Raw genomic sequence first — 25,382 nt, 5'->3', positions numbered from 1 at the left:
CTTGAGGCTTGGGCAATGTGTGACTGAATTCTAACAGAGCCCACCCTCTACCTCTAAAAGCAGAAAAAATGGAAGATGCACTTAAGGAATTCAGCAATTTGGTAAACCAGATGCGCTGGCACACACTTTCTTTAGCTTTTAAATAACCCCCTTGCAAGAATGGCAATTAATGAGAATCCAAAGTTTTTTTTATCCACTATCCTTTCCCACCTTCACTGAAATGTATCAGTAAGGGTCAGAGCTGAGGGCAGGCCTTTAGGCATGAATAATATTTTTAACTATAAGTGCAACTTACAATAAACATTTGACTAGTTTTTAAACTGTAAAAGCACTGGAAGGCTGAGAATACTTCTGAATTGTTTTGTTCAGACATATTCTGGGGACACAAAATAACCAAACATATACACTTGTGCTGCGTATAACATTTGTGGCACTGAATAACTGAATTGCTTAGAGTACATGCTGGCTTCCCTTAACATAAGGTAAAAGGTAATGGCTTCCCCTGACATTAAGTCCAGTCGTGTCCGACTCTGGGGGTTGGTGCTCATCTCCATTTCTAAGCCGAAGAGACGGCGTTGTCCATAGACACGTCCAAGGTCATGTGGCCGGCATGCCTGAATGGAACGCCGTTACCTTCCCTATTGATCTACTCACATTTGCATGTTTTCAAACTGCTAGGTTGGCAGAAGCTGGAGCTAACAGCGGGTGCTCACTCCGCTCCCCGGGTTTGAACCTGGGACCTTTCGGTCTGCAAGTTCAGCAGCTCAGCGCTTTAACACACTGAGCTACCGGAGGCTCCCTTAACATATTTTTTATATATAAGTGAGTTATGACTTCACTGTGCATTTGCTATGGCATAAGACATTTGATAGTTTCTCTTGAAGACGATTAGCGTACAACTTACTATGATACTTCGGTTTCAATAATATGTTTTACATTTTGGAGCTAGTTACCTTTTTTCCTCACTAATTTGCCTCCTGGGATACTAGTGACCAACCATATCCACCATGGCAATCCTTCTGTGACTGGGCTAGCCATCATTTTTGTAAGAATGTCCAAAACTAACTGTCAAAATTTCCAATGTGTACACAAATTGAGGATTCCAGTTTTACAAACCAATGTTTCTTGATTTTATTTTAATAATGCCTTTTAAAGTGTTAAACAATGTTCTCAATGTAGTTGATAATATAAAAAGTTGAAATCATACACAATACCATTATAACAATATCACAAAGACACCATTCCACCTGTTGTTTGAGGTCTATTTCAACTCATAGAACTCTTAAGACAAATTTATCATGGGACTTTCTTGGCAATATGTGTTCAGAGAGGGTGTGCCATTGCCTTCCCCTGAGGCTGAATATGACTTGCCCAAATTCACTCGATGGGTTTCATAGACTTAAGTGGAGATTTATGCTTTCATCTCCTGGATCTCTACTCCAGCACTCAAACCATGCTGGTTTTCTACCATTTACAGCAACACATGTCAAAAATGAAAACGTCATCAGTAAAACAATTTCACGATTTCCAGAGAATTATAATCTTTCCCCCTCAATAAACTTCAAAATAATACTGGACAGGAAATCAGCAACTCTGATTTAACATTTTCAGTTGAAAATGTTAAATCCCCATCTACGGGGAGACACACGTGCAGAGAGGAACTGATCTAAATCAGGGCTTCTTAAGCATTTTCCACTCATGACCCCTTTCTGCCCAATACATTGTGTTGTGTGACCCCTTTCCACCTGATAAATTTTTATCTTAACCCAGGTATACAAGTTTATAAAAACAGGTATAAAAATCAGACATTTACTTAAAATAAATCAGTGTTTGCAAGGCTTGGTAAACAGGCTTGTTTTCCTTTTTATGAAGTACAACTGAAGCAATTCTTTAGAGTCCACTTTAAACAATGAATGTTGATAACAGATTTGTGCAAATGTCTAGGTAGTGTTCAAGAACGTTTAGTATTGCCAATTTTTCATGACCTTAACTGAGGGAAGGGGACCTCATTTGGGGTTGAGACCCACAGTTTAAGAAGCAGTACTCTAGATAACCCCTCACTGCAGAATGTTACATTACCTTATTTCAGTCCTACTTTGCATGGATGTTAAGGATGCCAGAAATAATCAAAAGCAAGTGCTTGGAACACTCTAAATCATTATAAAGCTTGTGTCACCTGAAAACTCAGGCTTTGTGCACATTATACAAGTATTAATCAGTCTAATTATTGTGCAATATTTCTATTTTTTCTGGGTTTTATTTTACTCTTCCTACTGGGGCCTAATACAGAAGGATTATTGCTTGAATTAAGCATGTTTGGTTATTGATAAGACCAAGGAAACAGGGAAACAAAAGAGAGGAAAGACAAGACCTACACAAAGAAGGAGGAAAACAATATTCCAATCAGAAAGGAAGTAAGAAGTCAGTTCCTTTTCTGAATTATAACAGATACGCTTTTAGACTTAACAGATAAGGTCAATGAATAGTCAAACAGATATGATGACTGAATTATGAAACAAAGTACAATTCTACTGATTTGAAGTGATTTATAGTGTAATATAACCCTAACTGGGGCCCCTGATGGCACAGTGTGTTAAAGCACTGCGCTGCTGAACTTGCGGACCAAAAGGTCCCAGGTTCAAATCCTGGGAGCGGAAAGAGCGCCCGCTGTTAGACCCAGCTCCTGCCAACCTAGCAGTTCAAAAACATACAAATGTGAGTAGATCAATAGGTACCGCTCCGGCGGGAAGGTAACGGCGCTCAATGCAGTCATACCGGCCATATGACCTTGGAGATGTCTATTGACAACGCCGGCTCTTCGGCTTAGAAATGGAGATGAGCACCAACCCCCAGAGTCGGTCACGACTGGACTTAACGTCAGGGGAAACCTTAATGCAGTTAAATACAGCAAATGTAATGGCTTTTAACCTTAAGTATAGAACTAAAAGCCAAGGCCAAAAGATATGAGATAGAGTTGTTGTTTTCTATCTAAAACTACACCTGACACTTTCACTCTTTGCATATATGTATATTTCTTTAGTCCTTAATTTATAATGTAAGGTATGCATATATCGCTTGTAATAGCAGAAGGACTCCCAAGGGAAGGCACAAATAAAGTAATTTAAATGGGTTTTTTTTCGTGTCAGGAGCAACTTGAGAAACTGCAAGTTGCTTCTGGTGTGAGAGAATTAGCTGTCTGCAAGGACGTTGCTCAGGAGATGCACAGATGTTTTTGATGTTTTACCATCCTTATGAGAAGCTTCTTTCATGTCCCCACATGGGGAGAGGGAGCAGACAGAGGGAGCTCACCCGCTCTCCCCAGATGTGAACTGCCGACCTATCGATCAGCAGTCCTGCTGGCACAAGGGTTTATATTGTAAGCTGCCCTGAGTCCCCTGATGGGTGAGAAGGGCGGGGTAGAAGTGATGTAATAATAATAAAATAATAATAACCTACTGCGCCACCAGGGGCAATTCAAAGGGTACACAGATTAAAATCATAAAAACAATAATTATTATTTTAAACTTTCCAAAGTTTAAGAACAACCCCTAAAACCAAAAAATAAAAATGAAGTAATTTCAAACAATAAGTGCCACAAGGAACAGAACTGTTCTAGTTTCCAACCAGAAGCTCAAAAAGAATATGACTAAATAGCTTCCAGCTATTAATTGATATTAGTAAAATTTACTGAAGGGATGTGTTTAAACGATAGTGTAAGTAATTTCATGAGATCATTTCTCACATACAGTAATAAAAATTTATTAACAACATGATCAGAAAAGACAGGAAAATGTAACCAGATGCAGAACTTTAGAAGTTTATGGCTTTGCCCACCCCACTTGTATATCAAGAGCACAGAAGCATAAAGATGAACGTAAATTAAACCATTAACACAACAAGAACTAGTGCACCAAGTAATGGTTTCTACTTCACGAATATTTGACCTGGGGAGTGTATTAATTCCTAGTGCCTCCAGCCTCTCTTTGTTCATCTTAAATCCAACAATATACCAAAGAGACTAATCAATAAATAACTCAGCAAGTTGGATCCCATAAATGGGTTGAAGGCCATAAGCTACTCTCTTTTTGTTAGGGTGAGTGCGTTGAACCATTTATTTAGGTCAAAGAAAGACATAGTCTTTGAAGGGTTTGGGTGCAGCTAACAATGCATCAGACATTAATCAATTAGCAGCAGGGTTCGAATACTTCAAGCTCTGGTGTGAAGCATCTCATGTGTGCCATGCAGGGGGGAAAGTGCCATTTTGACCGGGGTACTGACTGTTTGTTTCCCTTTTTAAAAGATTTACATACATTAATGTATTTCAGACGCAAAACAAGAACAGAGTGTATTAGCAATAGAAAGCATTCCATGTCCAAAAATGGGAAATTGTTAGAAGTAAAAGACTGAAAACACCTTATAGAATGCAACATGCTCAATTTAATAGCAATAGGTGCTCCTTGGGATGAGAAAGCACTTTAATTGCATTTAAGTACTAGAGAATAGGTGTTTGCAAGATCAAGTGCTTTCCAAAAAGTTTAATGTTTGGATATGAAGGTGAATACAGAAAATACAAATTTTCTTTACAGAGAAAATCAGAGAATTCCAATAAAAAGTGTACTATAGGCAAAAAGTAGGGAAAGTGATCACAATTGGCCATTTCAGCAAAAATGACTTAAGTTTAAATACTTTTAAGAGCAGAAGGAAAAATGGAAGTTAGTTGCTGTAATCCTTTTTAAAGCATTCTGGTGGCAGACAGATTGCTGTAGGCTTCCTTCAATTAAAAAAGCCACATGGTAGTGACACTCCCAAACAATAGCACGATTAACAGCTGTGGCGTTCCCATGACAGACAATGTTGCTCATGTTTGTTTCAAGCTGGAACAACTGTCACTGCTCACAAGATTAACCAGATCCACAAATCTGACATTCTCGGTTTGTCACACCATCTACAGACCGAAAAGAAAGGGGAAAGGGAGGGGAAAGCCAAACACTTTGACTAGCCATGTCCCTTTGCTCCGAAGCCTGAGGGGATGAAACCCCTTGCTGCGGATGGTACTGCACCATTATGGCCAAACATGGATTTAATTGTAGACCAGGGTGGGATCGACCCCAACCCCATGGAAGGAAATGGGATTGGTGAAGGACTAGTCAACAAGCTTCCTTTGTAATAATTTAAGCAAGGGTAACATGAAGATCTGAAGGTTTGCCATTAAAAATCATGTTTTAAAAATAGGAATCACAACTTTGCTTTATTCTAGCAACAATAATAATTGGGACTCTTTGGCAAACAGTTTCTTGCCATAAAATTACACAAAGGATAGTTTTATGCCAAATAATACATTATTAATTAAATACATGTGTCGCCTGTTTTGCACATCTTTAGTCTTCACAAAATACATACAAAACAAAAATAGATGCGAGACTGGGCACAAGCCCACATTAAATACAAAAGCAGCACTTATTTAAATTTTAGAAATTATAGTTTGAGGTGGCTGAGAGTCAAATTCATGTATTAACACAGAGCTTTCCAAACATTTCATGTTGGTGATGCACTTTTAAGACATGTATCATTTTGCAACATAGTAATTCGGTTTCACTAGCAACTCCTTACAAGACATACACATACATACATTGTAATAACAAAACGTATGAAGACACACTTACCTCGTGAAAATCTTTCATTTATATGTTTAAATTATATTATTTAATGTTTATTTCACATACATCCAGAGATTTCTCTTTACTTTTGCGCAACACACCTACAGACTGTAACCAACACACAAATGTGTCACGACACACAGTTTAGAAAGCTGTGTGTTTAATGTATTTGAAAATGGACAGTCTGAAAAAAATACAAATTGAGCATCCCTTATCTGGAATTCCAAAATTGGGAATACACCAAAATTCATATTTGTCTACATGGATGAAATTTTTGCTTTCTAATAGTTCAATGTAAGCAAACTGTTTTATGTGTGAAATTATTACAAAAATTGTATAAAATTACTTTCAGGCTATGCATCTAAAGTATATATGAAACTTAAATGAACTTCATCTTGGGTCTCATCTACATGTATCCAAATGCATTCTAAAATGCAAAAAAACCCTCATCAAAACCCAAAACATTTCTAGTCCCAGACCTGTACAAAGGTACACAGTAGCAGGTAATGAATTCCACAACTAAAAAGACAGGAGTGGGGAAGACTTGACCCTTTTTAAGTTAGTAATAAATTGGATAAGCATGAAAACAAAATATGAAGATATGGGCATATTCAAACAGGAATATGTGCCTCTGATTTCATTTGTTTATGTACCAGTTCACCCAATCTACAGAAAGGAGATGAAGTAATCAACTTTTACACTGACTTGTGCCACATAGGATCTGCTTACTGATAACCTGACGAAGTACAATATCGCTTGGCACTCTCACAAGGCTTTTGCTCCAAGCCTTGTTCATATCTTATTGTACAATGACATCCAAGACCTTGAGCTACAAATAAAAGATTCCACAAGCTGTACCCAGAATGAGTAAGTAGCCCAGGATAACTAAAATCAAGAATGTGTGTGCTTCAGCAGTGCCTAGATAGGGAACCACGGAAATTTTCATGTGAACTGCTCTTAGCATTTTAAAGCAATAGTAAGATACAGATATAAATAAATAAATAAGTGTCCTGACCTAAGACATAGTTATTACTGTTACACAAAGATCTACTACAGTAGAGTCTCACTTATCCAAGCTAAACGGGCCGGCAGAAGCTTGGATAAGCAAATATCTTGGATAATAAGGAGAGATTAAGGAAAAGCCTATTAAACATCAAATTAGGTTATGATTTTACAAATTAAGCACCAAAACATCATGTTATACAACAAATTTGACAGAAAAAGTAGTTCAGTACGCAGTTAATGTTATGTTGTAATTACTGTATTTACGAATTTAGCACCAAAATATCATGATATATTGAAAACATTGACTACAAAAATTGCTTGGATAATCCAGAGGCTTGGATAAGCGAGGCTTGGATAAGTGAGACTCTACTGTATATCATTTATATGTGTGCCTCCAAGTCACCTATCAACATATGATGACTCCATGAATTTCACTGGATTTTCTTACACAAGGAATATTCAATATTATTTTGGCAGTTCCTTTCTCTGAAGTTTAGGCCACCTGGTATTTCTTGGCAGTCTCTCATCTAAGTATGAACCAGTGCTGAACCTGTTTAGCTTCCAAAATCAGAACGGATCTGATGTATTGAGACCCAAATAGGATCCATTATGTATACTAGACTATAAAGTCTAGTATAGTAGACTGCAGAAATTATACAGCAAATATATCCTTACCAGAGAGTATCATTTCCATATACTGTATTCAGCTTTCAAAAAAGGGGGGCTTTACACTTAATTGAACCAGATGTATATTTTAATGAACATGTAATATTTTAGAAACTATATACCTAAAAAATGAAGAGAGAAAGTGAACAAAAAATGCATTTACAGGTCCCTTCATTCAAGACTGGCTTGTCTATGGTTCCCTGCTGAGTATGAAATTGCTGGGAAAAGAAAGTCTGTTTCAGGATAATATGAAAAATGGCCTCTAGATTTAGTATCTTTAGTGTCAGTTTTCTCTTAGGAAGCCATGGTGCAATGAGCCATTAATGATGAGCAGGCTGCTATCATGTACCTTCAACAATTTACTTAAATATAAGAATGAATTGCTAACAAGAAATGTGACAGAACCACAGGACACAAGGTAGTATACAAGACTAAATCTTAAATTCAATTTGCCTAAGAACCTTTTCATGTAGCAACTGGGTAGTACCAAGTTCAATAAGTATTAACAACCATATTATTGATAGGACCCATGTGATGAATTGACAGTTTTGCCAAGGGCCATAGAGAGGCAATTGATTCAGCTGGGCAGACCATGAAACAATAAATTAAATATGATGAAGAAGAAAAGCTGGAAAAGCCATCTCTAAGTACAAAATAGTACCAACTATGTGTTTGGGTGTTGTTGGGGTTTTTTTTGGGGGGGGGGGGGTTTAAACTAGGCATACACATTGTTATTGAAATACAAATTCTTCACCTTTGTTTCTTCTATTCTCATTGCATCCAGCAAATAGTGGAGAACTTCTTGGCTGTCTTGCTGTTGATATCCCTTAAACCGAGGAGCCCTGCAGTGGAAGAGAAATAAGTAAGTCTCTACCAGAGGAATTTTCAGGTTTAGTGATATGGTGATCACATTTGCCCATTTTCATTTCTGGTTTCCTTTGGTGAAGTAAATAAAGGCATGAGTGAAAGGTTTTGTCATAATCCCTTAGCAAGCAAGCACTTGTATAAACATTATTTTTCCATCTTTTGAGCCAAAGTTTCTTCTGAAAGAAATAAAATCAAGGAAAACATCTACCCGTTTAATTGACGTATACCAGTATTTATTTAGCTATTTAACACAATTCAGAAACTACATGGATTTTGATTAATTGGAGATAACATATTTTGAGTTATGCAGCAACTACTGTAAAGTCTATGGAGGTTAACTTTAAAACATAACGGAAAAAAATAGCTTTCTTTTTGGTTTACAGTAGTAGATTTCTCTTGTCATACCAGTGCTAGTAAACATGAACATTTCTATTAGCAAAGGAAACAATGCATCCCATCATTCATTTTAAATGCAAACTATCAAATGATTAACAGAAATTCAAAGCACGTTCTACCTCATTGTTAATTAACATAGTGCTTGTAAAGTCATCCCCCTTTCCAACAAAAGATGGTCAGGTGAACCATATGTTTCTAAGTATCCTATCCAGACAAGATTGTGGGGTGTAAATTATTATTATTATTATTATTATTATTATTATTAAACTTTATTTGTACCCCGCTAGCATCTCCCGAAGGACTCGATGCGGCTTACAAAGGCCAAGGCCTCAACACATAATATAACAATACAAAACAAAAGCAAATTAAAGGAATTAAAACAGTATAAACCACAAGCAATAACAATACGCTAAAACACAATAGAACTGGGCCGGGCCAGAGTAATGGGTACAAGATTAAAAGTGCTGATGTGACAGGTGATACATAAGGCTTATAGGGCAAGTGCAGAGTGCGATATGCGATCTTAATTCTAATAAAGTGCTTATGGGACTTGGTATTGGAGATTTCCTATTAATCTGGGAAGGCACATTGGAACAGCCAGGTCTTCAAGTTCTTTCTGAAGACTGCCAATGTAGGGGCCTGTCTGAGATCCTTGGGGAGGGTGTTCCAGAGTTGGGGGGCCACCACGGAGAAGGCCCTGTCTCGTGTCCCCACCAACTGCGCTTGCGACGCAGGCGGGATCACGAGCAGGGCCTCTCCAGATGACCGAAGTGAACGCGTGGGTTCGTAGACAGAGATGCGGTGATAAATATGATAAAGGCACATAAATAAGTGATTTACCCACTGTGAATGAAAACTGCTTCAAATGGCCAGACAAGGAGGTATAATATAAACTTGACCATTAATTATTTTAAGCCTACAGAGATTGCTATAGGTCTGTGTAGCGAGACAGGCAAATACCTGTATTTTCTGTGACTGTATGTGCAAGACTGAAATATAGCAAAACTTTTTTTTTAAAAAACAGACACTTCAAAATTCCACACATTCTTATCTTAGCTGTCCATGAAAGAGTGGTCAGCTCTCCCTTTGGTAGCTGAAAACAAAATACCAGCAAATGTCAAAGTCATCACTTCTTCCCATTGGGAAGCAGAGCAGGGTACTTGAACAACTGCTGTCTGTCCTTTTCAATGTACAGGACAGGGTATAATTGACAGAGCTTAGGGTGATATTCAATAAAATCTGAATACTGGAGGAAGAACATATTTCCTGCTTTACTCAGTTCTGTCTTTAAGAAAGTTATAAGGGTCCAATTTTATTTGTAGCCTAAGGAAAGATGTTCTAAACAGTCAGAACAACACAGGAGTTTTCAATCTATGTCAGCAACTTATCCTGCATACAATAATTTCATTTGTCATTTGCCTAGACAAGGCCTTTTCAGTCAAGACCTTAAACATCTACACAAGTTAGTGAACACAAAAGAGAGAAAATATATACTGAAGGACTATGCAAGAGGGACATGGGCTGAAATAGGACCCAATGAGAACATTCAAGAAACCAAAATGGGTACCGAGCAAGCCTCTCACATCATCCAGATTTTTAATGAAAACCTTTTTTATAGTAGCAGTGCCCTGGTTAAAATTATTATGTGCCTTCAAGACATTTCAAACTGCTATTGCTGCTTGTGGTTGGAAAATGTTGGAGCACATGTCACTGTGTGCCTTCAAGTTGTTTCTGACTTATGGTGACACAAAGGTGACCCTATCTAGGGGTTTTCTTGGTAGGATTTGTTCAGCGAGGATTTGCAATTGACACAGTCTGATTTGACCAAGATCACCCAGTGGACTTCCATGTACAAGCAGGGAAATGAACCCTGGTCTGCAGAATCATTCTCTAATGCTCAAACTGCTACATTATGATGGATCTCACTGCCATTTTTGCTAAAAACATGCAGATAATACCATATGTTTTCATTCCAACCAAACCACAATTTCAAATGAGAAATTTCCACAGTAAAATTGGAGGTATAAGATATCAGTGAAAGCATTCTGCCATTAATTCTTCTCACTTCTTATCTATTCTTTTTAACAAGTTAAACTGAATGTCATCTGTCTGAGTATTTTATAGCTTTTTTATACTGAGTGCACGTATATGACCTCCTAAGCTACAAATAAGGGAATAATTTAAAAAGTTTAAAAATGTAAACATCAGATATACAGTACTGTTTAAAATATTGCATATTTGTTCAATCAGGTGCCGGAGGCTTTGACGCAAATATATAAAATTAACTGTTGACACACAAAATTGCACTCAATTTGGAAAATTTTAATATAATTGAAAGACATTCTAAGAGAGAAATGAAAATGATTTTTCAGAGCACCTTTGACAAAAAGCTGATAAAAGGGGGAGAAGCAGAAGCCCTAACCAATGCTGATATGCTTGGATTTGACAACTAAAAGATGTACATTCTTCTCTCCTTGAAAATATGCTTCAAGCAAGATCCTTGGCGAAAGTGGAGGACTCTAAGATGGTTGGTTGAACTGACCGCTCACAGATGTGCTGACATATGGAAGCCAGTGCCAATGCGCTACAACCTGTTGTACAGTGTCAGCAGTATAAATGACAGAACAGGTTGAATTCCTGTTAATGGCCATAAGTAGTGAAGGACAACCGTGACAGCTATGGCATAGCTTTTCAAGTCTACCATCTAAGTGTAAACAAGATGGTGTATAATATAACTGTTTAAACATCAGGCAAATATTGCATTAATCTTTAGATAATATTTATTCATTTGAAGTTAAACATAAAATATTTTAGTTAATATTGCCTTATATAATTTGCTTAAATTTTTGGTTGTTTTAAAAATGCATGCTCTCTAATAATCAATTACAAATAAAATGAAATGTAAAAAATAATTATCTTCGTTCTCCCATTATGGACATATTTTCACGGACTTTTCTGTCTGAAGCGGGATAAAATTGACTCTGTGGTCTTTACATGACGTGGCTGTGTCTCACATTAGGGAAAGTCAGGAAATGCTCCAGAGCTTCCCTGCACTTCGGAGTAGGATGAACGGTTGAATCAGTTCTGAATCGGAACCAGTCCCATTGTTTACATAGGGCACTGCTGTCATTCTGGCTTCCTTGTACTTGGTGGTGCAGTGAAAATCAGATGGCACTCACCTTGTTCACTATTTGTCACTGCAGTGGCAACTTGGGAGTTAAAGAAAGCTTGGGGCCATTGCCCAGCAGTCTTGCAGATGTAAGCAAAGGCCTCACACAATTCAGAGAGAAAAGGAAAGACTTTGACATTATACATTTGGTAGTAAATTTTCAAAACTCATATTTGGCCTTGGCCTTGATATCTTTCTATTAGTCTTATCAGCTTGGGGATAAATTACAGTATATTAAATTTTATATTAAATTCTCCCAGCATACATCCCATTGGCACCTATGGCAATTTACAACTCTAGGTCTAAATAATTATGTAGTTTTAACCTGCACAAGATTAACTTTATTAAAACGCTGTCTTCCAAGGAAGGCTCATCTCTCATTGCTGCATCTGACAGAGAGAAAGACTGAGTTCTGTAAATCTTGGATAAAGAGTAAAGCACTAACATCACAGCAAAACCAGCTCCCATTGAATAATCGTAAGTGGCTTTTTTTCGTGTCAGGAGCGTCTCGAGAAATTGCAAGTCGCTTCTGGTGTGAGAAAATTGGCCATTTGCAAGGACGTTGCCCAGGGGACGCCCAGATGTTTTTAATGTTTTACCATCCTTGTGGGAGGCTTCTCATGTCCCCGCATGGAACTGGAACTGATAGAACTGACAGAGCTCTCCCCAGGTTGGATTCAAACCAGCAACATTCAGGTCAACAGCCCAACCTTCAAGTCAGCAGTCCCGCCAGCACAAGGGTTTGACCCACTGCTCCACCGGGGGTTCCATAATCTTATGGCTGCTAGTAACCATATGATGAGGAATGCCATTGATAGTTTGTTTTGATTGTCTAAGCTAAAGGTGTTTAGTGTAATTATGTTCTATTTAAGTACTTGTATTTTTCTTTTGTTCTTTTATTTGAATTTGAATGTGTTCCTTAATAATAGGGTTATTTATGTTATTTTGTATTAATTTGATGTGTGTGACTCTGATTATGGCATTGAATATTTGCCTTTTTGTATGTAAACTGCCCTGAGTCCCCTCAGGGAGAGAGGGTGGCCTATAAATAAAGTATTTATTCATTATTATTATTATTATTATTATTGGCATTGGACACCATATGAACAGCTGCAATACAGTTGAAATGCACAACGTATTGTCTGCTTCTCGATCATGATTAAAGTTTACCAGAAGAAAAACAAAAGGTGCCTTTAGTAATTACAGAGAAAATGTATTTGCACATGGTAGGATACAGTTTAAATTTTTGATGACAAATTTGGAGTGCAACATGAAAACATGTTTGAAAATAATACATATTTAGCACATTGAACATGGTTCAATAAGAGATCCAAACATAATGGTTGAAATAAAACAACATCTCTAGGCCCTGCAGACAGTATTTAATACACACAAAAAGTACCAGTACCAGCAGAATAGCTCATTCACGCCCTCCCTTTGATGGATGGAGGGAAGGGGATGGGATGGGATGATGGGGAGGATCCGCGGTGGTAGCAAGGAAGATGGCAAGGGCAGCAGAAAGGGGTGAGCAAGGAATAAATGAATGGCTGGGGCCAGCTACTCCACCAGTTTGATTTCCTTCTAGCAAACACAGATTTAACCGCTGATTAAATCTAACTTAATTGAACACAGCTCAAGATAGATAGTGGTGTTACCAAACTTCCTAATTAAAATGGTGCAGGGCAGCAGCAAAGGTGGCAGCAGATAAACCACAAATAATCAAATCCACAAAGATTAAACCCACAAATGTGGAGGGATATCTGTTGTGACTTTTCTAACGCAACTACCTATATCTTTCAAAGGGAAAGAGATAGAGCATAGTTATCACCATATTAGCACATTCAAAAGAAAATCTTGTTCAGAAACACTGAAGCACCAGAATAATATCAAAAACATCAAGCTTTATTTTTGTGAGCACACCAAGCAGAGAAGAAAGTGCGGTAATGCCTGGCTTCACAATTTTTCCACTGAAAAATTATTCAGCTGTAAGAAATAGAAGCATTATTTATGTCCTCTTAGTACATAAATGTTGTGTGAGCCACTAAATCTCTAGATAAGTCAAAAGTCTACATCCCTAATATTCAAAATAGTGGAAAACAAACAGAAGGGCCCTGTAGCTATGCACACAATCTGTCTTAGCAAAACGTCTGACAGCTGCAACACTAACAAAATTAACAGTGGATGAATTAGTACCAGACGCTAAACAGTTGCTATAGAAAGAATCATATATTTCTGTCTTGTTCCTTAATAACTATTAATATTTTTAGTCTTATAAAATTATTATTTTGCTGTTTCATGTTAAAATAATGCATAACAATGTATTTCTACTGTTCTAAATATAATGGATTATATTACAGGGAATATTTCAAATTTAATGCGCAGATGCTACCTATGTGAAACATGTTACTGACATCAAGGTACCCTTACTTTTGACAGAGCTGGTTGAAAAGAACTTTGGGAGAAAGAGGTCCTTTTCCTATTTCTTTCATGTTGTGAAGGAACAGGAACATAGCCGATGTCAGTGACCCAGGACTTGAAAGATTCACTACCAAAGGATCCTTTGAGATCAAAAAGAAATATCAGACCTTAATATACAATGCTCCACTCAATAATTATGAAAGTAAATTTAAGACTTGGTGAATTTTCTAATGAAAATGGTACCTTAAACCCCCATCCAAAAATACCCTTCCAGCTAAGTATCAGAAAACAAATTTACAGATTCCTGTCTTCAAAATAGGCTATTACTTGAGCACTATCAGTGTGGTGACAATTTTGAAAGAGAGGAAAAAAGAGCAAAATAAGATTTATCATAGCTCATACCCACTGATGTCAGAAAGAAAGGTAAGAATATAGGAATGGTAAGAAATAGTTGAGTGTAGTTGCTAACTTTACTTTTCATGCAACAGTTCAAGCTAGGATCATGTAATTCAATGAAAGGCAGACTGAGGTTTGCCTTTTTCAATTTCCAAGAAAGCCTGCTTTCAACAGAAACTGAGGGAGCTTACTCATTCAGAGGCTTTCCATAGATGGAAAGGACATTGTTTTCATATATATTGGATATGTGGATTGAAATAACATTTGAAGACAAAACCAGGAGATATTAATTTCTCCTTCAGCAGAGGGTCATATACTAACTACACCTTATGAGAAATGATTCTGTAGAACTGTGGGTTAGATACCAAATGCCTTTCATAGATCCAGCAGATGCTCCCGTTGGAGGGAGATACTTTTTGCAAGATTCCCTTCTCCAATTTTGTCCCTTGGGCCCAGGGCCGTAGCCAGAAAAAAAATTCGGTAGGGGTTTTGAAAATTTCGGTTTGGGGGGGGGGGGTTGAACCCCTGACCCACCTGCCCCCCGGGTTCAGACCTGTCAATATCTGCTTGAGATAGTGCCTGGAGGGACTCTTAATGTTTTACGTCTCATAGACTTAGCATGGGGATTTGTTTAACCAGTTAAAATTCATGAGTAAACCAGGTTTTTTTTTAACCTGAAAAAATCCCCCCCCCCCCCCCCGCCTCGCTACAGGCCTGCTTGGGCCATCTTCACCAGTTCCTCCAAGTTTCTGAAACAGTTTTCCTAGGGATTCAGCAGGAAGAGAAGCAAAACACCTCTTCCTCCTCACCTTCCTCCAGTGGGAACCTCCCATGGACAGTGGTTGGCTGAAAACAACTTTGCATCTCACCATGTAGGGTGGAATACAAACAAACCCAGGGAAAGTACGCACAAGTACACTATCATTTCCAATGCCCTGTCGGTCCCATACTCAAAGAATTTAACTATTTTTACACAAAACTGAAAGCCCACTAAATGCTTACCAGTTGAGATGCTGGATTCTGACCAATTTTTAGCTTTGTCCCCTTTTCTTTCATTTCACACATTAGTTCATTTAACATGTGTGTCTGTGCCAAATTCTAATGGAAAAACAGAAAAGATTGTAGATGACTTTCACCTGTCAATTGGACTTTCACAAATTCTTACTGAAAGTGCTTTTTAAGTAAAAGGAACAGTCCTCTTTAGAAGACGTTACACAAGTTACATGAGATCAACTCACAGTGCTCCTTTTCATAAGAGAAATACTTGTGTATATACCGTGAAATATTTGGCTTCTTCTTTTCATGTGATGATTTCCATGCCAAATCATACAGTAGTCCTGAAACTCCCTTACACTTCAGAATTAACTGAAGGAGGTGGCTGCCATTTTTTAAAAGTTTGAAGTGTGCAAAGTTAGAATAACCTTTTCTCCACCTCCTCTGCTTCCCATTAGAAATGAGCCATTAAATGATATTTTTATCTTCATCATGTAGTCACTGATGGTTGGATGCTAAAAGAAATATAGCATCATACTGTGCAATGTATAGCCACTCTTTTAATTCTATTTACAGAGGACAGTGGAAGAATAATAATTTAGCAATTTTAAGAATCTCAGTATGGAAGCAACTGAAAGGTAAGCCCTTTGTTTTTTATTTTTTAAATGAATAAATGGGATTGAGTATAACACCAACCATAGAGTGTCTCTGCATGCTCTGCTGTCCTACTATGACAGGGTAGAAGACTGTAGGACAGATCCTGGTTTCTATACCGTAACACACAAGGGTATTTCATTTATGTCAGGTAAAATAATTTTCCCACAAAATTACTTCGAAATCAGCAATTAAAACATCTAGTTTCAAAGTGTTGTTCACAGAGAAGCCAGAGAAACCATGAACTTTCAGATACAGTATTAAATACTGAAAACACTTGAAAATATTAGATGAACTCAGAAATCAGGATGGAGCCACTGTTCTAAGCAGCCAGTGTTGCACAGAGAAATACTGTATTACATGGCATAACAGTTGCCACCACATACAAGTTGGAATTTTTGCTATTTCCTGCATAAATGTTGCATGCTTTATTAACTCGCTCAGGCCCAGGAGAGTGAATGAAGGATGTAACTCCACAAGTGGACCTTCACTCCCCCGCATGCCTGCTCCCATAGCTGCGCTTTTTCACCATTTTCACAACATAATAGCCGCCACTGAATAATTATTGCACTGCCATTTTTAAAACAAAAGGGTAGAAAGTGTGACTATTGTGCAGTGAAATACAGAAATTATTCACAACCTTGATAAAATTTTCATCTGCTTATTTTTGAACCTGGGGAAAAGAGGTATGCACAGATTATGAAAGAATGTTGGCCTTACCTGCATCACGGCATTAAAGAAGCATGTATTTCCTAAATTATTAATGCCTTTAACTGGAACAGATGCCCAGCTGGAATTTACGCCTTTCCCCTTTAATATATCATTTGCTTCATTGTTTTCTTCATGTAGCCATATAACTTTTGAGGATGAACCTTTAATGGGACAAGCACAACATTACTGGCTATTACATACTGTATGCATGTGTATAAAAATTAAATAATGAAAAATTGCCCATGAAAGCTCATCAAAGAAAGCCAACTTAGAGTGACACCACATTCCTAAATTGATGTTCTTCTACAAATTTATAAACATCTAAAATGACAAAGCATTAAGCACTCAGATTCTGACTAGCAAATCCATTTATAGCAAGAATATGCATAAATGTAATGGTACATAAATTAGGTTCATGCGCTATCTGACACAGACACTATAACCAGAATCCCCCCCCCCCCCAAAAAAAAAATCAGTTCAAAAAAGGCTTTCAATTTCTTTTTTGTCATCAGGGTGTTTTTAAACCTCTGAAAGCATTTTGTAATACGATATGGGATCAAGCATACCAAAAATGTAGACTACAGTGCAGCAAACACAAATAACATGTTTAAGTCTCTGTTTAGTCCTAGCCCACAATCATACAATAACAGAAACATATGTGATGGATCTCAAGCCCACACAGTTTCAAGTCATCTCCAGTTTTTAGTAAATCTTGTCACCAAAGGGGCAAAAAAATCCAGAGCAATACTAATTACAATTCCCAAATAACACATCAGTCATTGCTCATTAATGTAAGAGCTATTATATAATGATTTACCAATTTCATTATGATCATCAACATCACCGTTAAAAAAAGGAAAATAACTAAAAATCCCCCCAATGACTCCATTAGGACAAACATATACTTATTAAAATAGGAAAAGCAACGGTGTTTCCAGTAATTATGGTACTTCTCAAAAACAATGTTGTTGTGCCCTAGTTAATGACCTTCCCAAATTTAATATATTCCATGAATAAAAGGAATCCAAATGCTGGCGTTATTTTCTTTTCTTTTTCTTTCTTTTTTTTTTTTGGTATCTCAAAATGGCTCAGGTATTTCTCTGAAGTGTACAACTTAGCTTTAGTTTTCAAGATGGGAATCGCTACTGGCATCTATGGCTCATAGAAGTATTGGTGTTCTATGCTTCAAAGGCATTTGGTTTCAGCCTGCTCTCAAATTCTCATCTTTGTTTTATTTTTTTAAAACCATGTAATTTTCTATATGCCAAAATGCAAATTGAAGAAGCATAATGAAGCCAATGTTTTCTAATCTAGACTCGTTTGGGGCATCACTCCAATAATTCAAAGTCAAATGCACACCCCCAATTTTCAGCCCCCTTGAAATAAATTGTCTTTATTTTGTCATCAATAAGAAATGAATGCATAGCACAAGGAAAAAAATTTATTTTCTGAATTAAGTAAAAAATTGGTTAGATTCAGGGTGAGTTTATGTCAGTTAATGCCTATTGAAACATGTGAATATTTAATCTGCAGTGTATTTTCAACAGCTAGATAAGTATCACATTAACCCCTACCTATACAATGGACATCTGTCAAACTTAAGCAAAAAAAGAGACTGTTTATTTCAAACCTTGAAAGCCTGATGTATTTTATAATTTATAATATAATATGCTACCAGTACACCGTCCATGTATTTTCCCATTTGCCTTATTGCTTAAATAGATACAGAGCAGTGAAGTTAGGCAGCCATTAACTTGTAGCCTAGAGGTAATGAGAAGACTTGAGACACACTATTTAGCCTAGATTTCTACTAGCAACTTTCATATTGTCATGGCTGCTGTACTAACTATGAACATTACTGACATCTGCAGCATTTCAAGTATTGATTAACAATGCATGTCAATGTGAACAAGTTATGGACTTAATGGATGCCAAGAGCTGCACTGCTACAATCCCCATTTTGACATATAAATTCATATATTTGTCCTAATGAGTTACATACTGAGGACTCATTAAGTGTTCTTGAGAAACCACTAAGCAGACCTATTTGCATTAATGGAACTCTCATGCCAGAAGACTTCTTTATGCATTACCCTTAGATACTTGCATTTTCTCTTGAAAAATAGAGGGGTGGGAGGGAGTGGGAGAGAAATATAATTGCATTTTGCAGAGGGGAAAAGAAAGTAAACATAGCTAAAATACCTATTATAATTGACATTAGATTGCTGGCATAATCTGCATGCCTTCCACTCAAGACACATTTTTTAAAATTATGCCTGGGTTTGTAATTCCACCCCAACTCCTTCAAGCTCATAATGATACAGAATATTCCTTAACCCACTAACATGAATCAGTGAGAATGCAGAGGAATTCTCATCTCTTCCTCATCTATTACTTTTCTCCATTACCATGCTAGTCTCTGTACATGTAAATATATAGATGGGAAAGAACACACCACAAATGAACAATTCTTGTATTTTTGGCACAGCACAAGCTACACTTCATGCATGGAAATTTGTTTCCTTCCTACTAGATGTAATCTCTATGCATGTGAAACAAACCATATGAAGCATTCCTAACAAACACTATGACTTTACCATTGGGTTACTAAGAACGTTTGGAGTTCAGCATTTCTGAAAGGAACAGACAACACAGCAGTACACCTAACTCAAAATTGTTTGCCTCCTGAAGAAAAGAACCAGATGACATCTCTCTACCTCTAATTCATGTACAGAAGCCTATCAAACAGACAGCTTAACTTTACTGCACAAGCGACATAGGGATTGCATTTTCCATCACACCTGGCAGCTGCAGGCACTTTGTAGGCTGTTTTCCTATAATACATGCCTGCTATTCTGCTTCCCTGGTATGTGCCACCTGAGAAAGCTTGCTCACTTATCCTGCTTGCAAGACAGCTCCTGCACAACAACAATACGCTCCACATGGACCACGCTCTAAGTTTACTTTCCATTAGTGCAGATCTATGAAAATAACAAACTGAAGCATGTATCGTCCAACACCTTCCATAGCATAAGACACTGCTCCTTAAACTGTGGGTTCCAACTCCAAATGGGGTCCCCTTAGCTCAATAAAAGGTTTCTGAATGCCACCTAGACATTTATACAAATCCGTTAGCAACCATGAACAGTGTTTATGGTGAACTTTACAGAAATTGCTTTAGCTGTACTTCATAAAATGGAAAATTAGACTGTTCAGCAAGTTTTGTAAATGCCTATGTGTTATCAGTAACTGTTTGATTTTTATACTTATTTTATATATCTGTATACCCGGGGTCACATAAACATGTCTCAAGAAGAAATGGGTAGTAAGTGGGAAAAGTTTTAAAAGCCCTGGCATAATATATATAGGAGAGCCAGAGCAATACACTAGTAATGAAGAAACACATATTTACTTATTATAGCTGTCTCACCTAAATGGAGACAGGGAGTAAAGTTTCATCCTGGGCTCCTTTTCCTCCAATACTTCATTTATTGTCAAAACAACCTTTTGGAATTAGGTTAGGCTTGCTAAAAGATAAGCTAGTCCAGTACTACCCAATGAACTTTATGGCAGAGAAGAGATCTACATCTAAGTCACGTTGATTTTAAATCCAATGTCAATCCACTGCCTCTTTGAAAAAATGAACTGAAGCAGGGGGCATTTGCATTTGAAAATGTGTAAACAGATTGACTATTTTTTTTCTTAAAAAGCCAAAATTGTGTACATAATTTGCATATTGGATTGCCACAGTTGTTGCATTTCTCCATCGGCATTCAACAACATCTGGGCCAACATCTTAAAGTAAACAATGCTCACAAGGCCATCTGGACAAAACTGCGGGCAAAAATTAGAGCAGAAGCATATGGAAAAGCAGATTTTTCTCTCCCCTTCAGCAGTGCAGGATGACAAATGTCAAACCTAGATCTGTCCACGCTTCACTGTGTTATGCTTTGCAGCACCACCTGGCTCTCCTTGCACAGCCACCAAATATGGACAGCACTGCCACAGCGGACCATATCTGCAGGGCAAACTCAATAAAAGCATTTCATTTCATGGTTAAATGACAGCTTCACACAAGTAGAAAGGTTCTGTTTACTGAATCTCAAATATGAATCATCCAGGAAGCAAAAATAAAACAAAACCCACAGAAACAAAACAAAATCCCTAAACTATAAACAGAACTGTTTTGTTGCTCATGTAATTACAGAATGCAGGAAACCAATATGATCAGAGCATTAGCTTAAGAGGAACAGAAACATGAACAAAAAGATATTATATGAATTCTTAAAATTCAATTCAATTCAACATGGCTCTTCCGTTGTGCTTTTGGAGAGTAATTACTACATACATCTTCTCTGTTGCTCCCCTCCAATATCTATAGGTTGCACCACTATTTTATGACCCTGTTCTTTGTGGTTTTTATTCTTATTTCTTTCTCACCCCGAGTTTTAACTTAGTGTTCATGTGGCCCGCCCTTGTTTTTATTGTTCTTCTGATTTTGCGTTGTAATGTATATTATCATTTATTGTATTGTTCAATGTGTTATGATTTGTTGTTCTTTTTATATTCTGTTATATTGTATTGTTCTGGGCATGGCCCCATGTAAGCCGTCCCGAGTCCCCGTTGGGGAGATGGTGGCGGGATATAAATAAAGTTTTTTTATTATTATTATTATTATCATTATTATTATTATTAAGGTTAAACCCCATTGAATATTGAGGGATTTCCTCATGAGTAAATTTGCAAATGATGGAACTGTGAAGCTATGATGAAATCTGTGGATTTCCACTGATCACATCCACAATCCTATGCACAGTAACTTTTGACTGAGTCCTATTGAACACATTTCTGAAAGCTAGTATCATATTTAAAATCTACAGTGTGATACATCAAACCCAAGGATACTCATGCAGTCCTTCCCACTGCAGCCTGCCTCCTTCAAAGCCTTTCTGAAATATCCACAAATTCTCAGAAAAGTCTAAGTAAGTGGGGCTGGGGACTGTAGGTGAAGGAGAAGCTGGGGTAAATTACAGAATGGTCCCACTACGTTTTGCAGACCCAAGTAAATTTAGCACAGGATGGTAGCTTCTATTTAACTTTTCCTAACTTATTCTTCTGCACATAGAGTTGTTGAATGGAAGATTTATCTCATGTAGCTCTTCTTACAGTCTGCCCTGTTGACTCAACAGACAAAAAGTCTGAATAGTGCTCAATGTCCATTAATCCTGTGAACTGCTGGATGGTTTGAACATATTTTAAGCACATGCATGCAAATGTGCACACACATAGATACACATCCCATATTCTTGTTAAAACAGTAAGTCAGTGGGATGTACAGATGGTACAACATGTTACAAAACCCTAATTTGTGCTGCTTTGCTTTCACCTGGGGAGAACAATGATGCTTGCTTTATTAAAAAAAAAACATCATGAAATGAGGGAACGTTTTCCAAGGTCAAGATTTCTCTGTTATCTATTCCCTCAGCAGTTCAGCTTCAGTGTTATACGATACAAAGCACATTCACAAAGCACATTTTTAGTACATTCACATCATGCCACCATTAGAAATAAATTGTGAGGTCCACTGTGAGGTCCGGAAAACTAAAGGAAAAAAATTGTTTTCCTATTGTTTTATGCCTTATGTGCCAAAATTTCCATTCACTATCATATCATAACCCATGTCAAAGAATGCAAAGTGAGGTTGTAATTACAGGACCCATACAGAATAAATTGACATTGCCCAAAACCATAAAACACATACAACTTCCCCATGACTATTGATATACAGTAGTACAGAAGAAGTCCTTAATCTAAAAAATATTTAATATCTTTAAATCATCTCCACTTTCATCCTCTTCATCTGGGTGACCTACATATCTATTCATATTTCTAAAAGCGTTCACACAGAAAAATAAACAACTGAAATAGTCCTTAAGGGAAAGAGCTTATCTGATGGACTCCTTCCTTTCTATTTGTCTCTAAAGACTTGTGAAAAATTATTATTTTCATATCTGAGACACCACTGTATACCAGAAGATCAAAATACACAGTAGGTGCAGCTGCCCCAGTGACAAATTACCTGGCCCAAAGACATTCCTTTGACTTTCAATAACATTAACAAGGATTAACAAGGTCTAGTGAATGAAAGGACATTACCTCGATGCATGGTAATGTTTTATTATTGTATATATTCAATAAATCTGCAAACATAATTATATATCTAAGTCTACAGATTTTGACTAAAATAGTTTGTAAAAATATTGTGGAAAAAATCATTATTTTGGCAAAGAAGCCAGCAAAACATTCCAAGATATATAAAATTCTAGTTGCCAATGTTACATATCTTAAAAGTCTGGGTGGCATCATAAATTGTGCAAACACTTCTCCCAATAGGAAAAACGGGTTTTCTCAATAGGTGAAATAAAAAGATGCAGGGAAAATAATATTTATTAGTTTTGTACCTAGTGATCAAAGTTACTCATATCTTTAATTTGATTCTGTCCTAGAAATCATAGACAAAGCTTGATTATTGAGCCCTAGCTGTGTGTTAGGCTCACGTGAAACACTCTGTGTGCCATCTTAACAACAATGCACCTGCTTTGGTTATTAAATACCGCGTAATAGCTTCCCAGCCTTTTCTGGAAAACTAGGTTCTGCTGGGTGGTTACTCCTTACAAAACACTTGCTTTATTCTCCCAAGTTGTGTCACAAATGATCTGTTAATAGAGCAGACTACTTTTTAAAAGGCAAAAATAAGACAAGAGGAAAAAGAGAGGAGCACATATACATTGTTGAGCAGGGTGAACCGTAAGATCAGATATGAAACCCACACAGCTGCAAGCATTCTTTTGGGAACCCCACACTTGGGTTCATCTGAAACGCTTAATGTAATTCCCTAGGTCAGTCATGTAGAAGTAATATAATTTGCACATTTGTGGAGCAAAAGTTGAATATAAGCTGCTGAATGAAAAAGGAGGGCTCCTGCTACCAGACTAATTCTTTGTGTCTTCACCAACAAAATTTTTTTTTGCTTCTGTTTATTCCCCACACTATATTTGTGAGGAAATCTGGGCTTTGCACAATACATTTCTATTTTTTCCAAGTGCATTTCCATTTAAACTGGATAAACATCCCTAAATCTCATATGCATCTTGGGTACAATTCCAAAAAGGGAAACATTCGCATCATAATTGTATGTAAGTGGAACCCATTTTTTTAGCAGGCACGTCATCATAAAGCAAAAGTTCCATTTATTTTTTGGAAAAAGAACAAATGTTTATTACACATCTAAGAGACTATTTTTCTCTTCTATAAGAAAATACTATGCACAAAAATAAAGGGACCAATGACTACAAATGGAAAAATATGATGGAGACTTACTAGAATAAAAGCCTCCATCAAATTACTTACTAGTCTCATCCAGAGCCATATATAATCCACCATACTATTGCCGAACTAAACCTAATATTTCCTGTGCTTAATTTCTGTATAAATCGACTGCATTAAACAATCAACTGGAATTTTTCATTATTTCAAAAGGAAGGGAAGCATGCTTTCCTCATTATCCAAAGAATCTGCATGCACGCACGGCAAAATAAATCTATATCAAGAGATCGCAATCTTTAGATGATCAGCCAATTAAATCTATAATTTTAAAAAGTATTTTTCATTTAAGAAAGGCTTCTTTGAGTTTTTAATTTAGATTAATTATCAGTTTCTACATTTCACTCACTTTCATCACAATTACGATATATATAAAAACTGTAGACAACAAATGAATCTTACAACAAAAAATCTCGCACATGGAAGATGGGATTTAAGATGATACCTGCTACAATACATAACATGCATCAATTAAAAATAAGCATTCTTTTCTTTTCTAAAAATGTATTTTGGCCATGATTACGCAAATAAAATATATTTAACTAACCAATTAAGATCACTATCCTATAACCACTTATATGGGGATAGCCACTTAGAACTCAATGGGATGTTCTAGGCAGGCATGAAAAAACATGCAATCAAAGGCTGAAAAATACGTATTTGATAAGTTCTGTTGAAATTACTGGAGCATAATTCTGAGGAAATCTGTGAGAGAGCACATTATAAGGTCTTTGTAATCAAACAACTGCCTCATATGGTTACTTCTTCCTCATATGTCTTCTTTCCTAGAGTGAACCTTTTAAAGCTACTCCTAAAAGCTCTTGTGTGTCCTTCAAACCCACTTACACATAGTCAACTCAAAACATAAAATCAAGATATACTCGAATTATTTTGACTCACAGTCAAACTTTGGCTGGAGCCAGGTTGCTAAACTGGGGCTACCGTGTTTCCCCGAAAATAAGACAGTGTCTTATATTAATTTTTGCTCCCAAAGATGTGCTAGGTCTTATTTTCAGGGGATATCCTATTTTTCCATGAAGAAGAATTCACATTTATTGTTGAACAAA

At 36.9% G+C, this 25,382-nt stretch overlaps 1 protein-coding gene across 1 annotated transcript in view; it reads right to left on the bottom strand.

The window, feature by feature from the left end:
• The window catches only part of usp45 (ubiquitin specific peptidase 45), a 72,719-nt gene that overhangs the window by 26,035 nt on the left and 21,302 nt on the right, over positions 1-25,382 (bottom strand). The window contains exons 6-9 of the mRNA XM_008119089.3: positions 16,942-17,093; positions 15,577-15,672; positions 14,188-14,318; positions 8,083-8,170 (exon numbers count right to left, since the gene is read on the bottom strand). Of these exons, the coding sequence (XP_008117296.2) occupies positions 8,083-8,170; positions 14,188-14,318; positions 15,577-15,672; positions 16,942-17,093 (467 nt within the window). The remainder of the gene's footprint in view (positions 1-8,082; positions 8,171-14,187; positions 14,319-15,576; positions 15,673-16,941; positions 17,094-25,382) is intronic.

The sequence above is a fragment of the Anolis carolinensis genome, chromosome 1 (genome assembly GCF_035594765.1).
Source record: "Anolis carolinensis isolate JA03-04 chromosome 1, rAnoCar3.1.pri, whole genome shotgun sequence".
Classification (NCBI taxonomy): Eukaryota; Metazoa; Chordata; class Lepidosauria; order Squamata; family Dactyloidae; genus Anolis; species Anolis carolinensis.
Note: the sequence above shows the minus strand (reverse complement) of the source record. Positions and strands in the feature narration are given on the sequence as shown.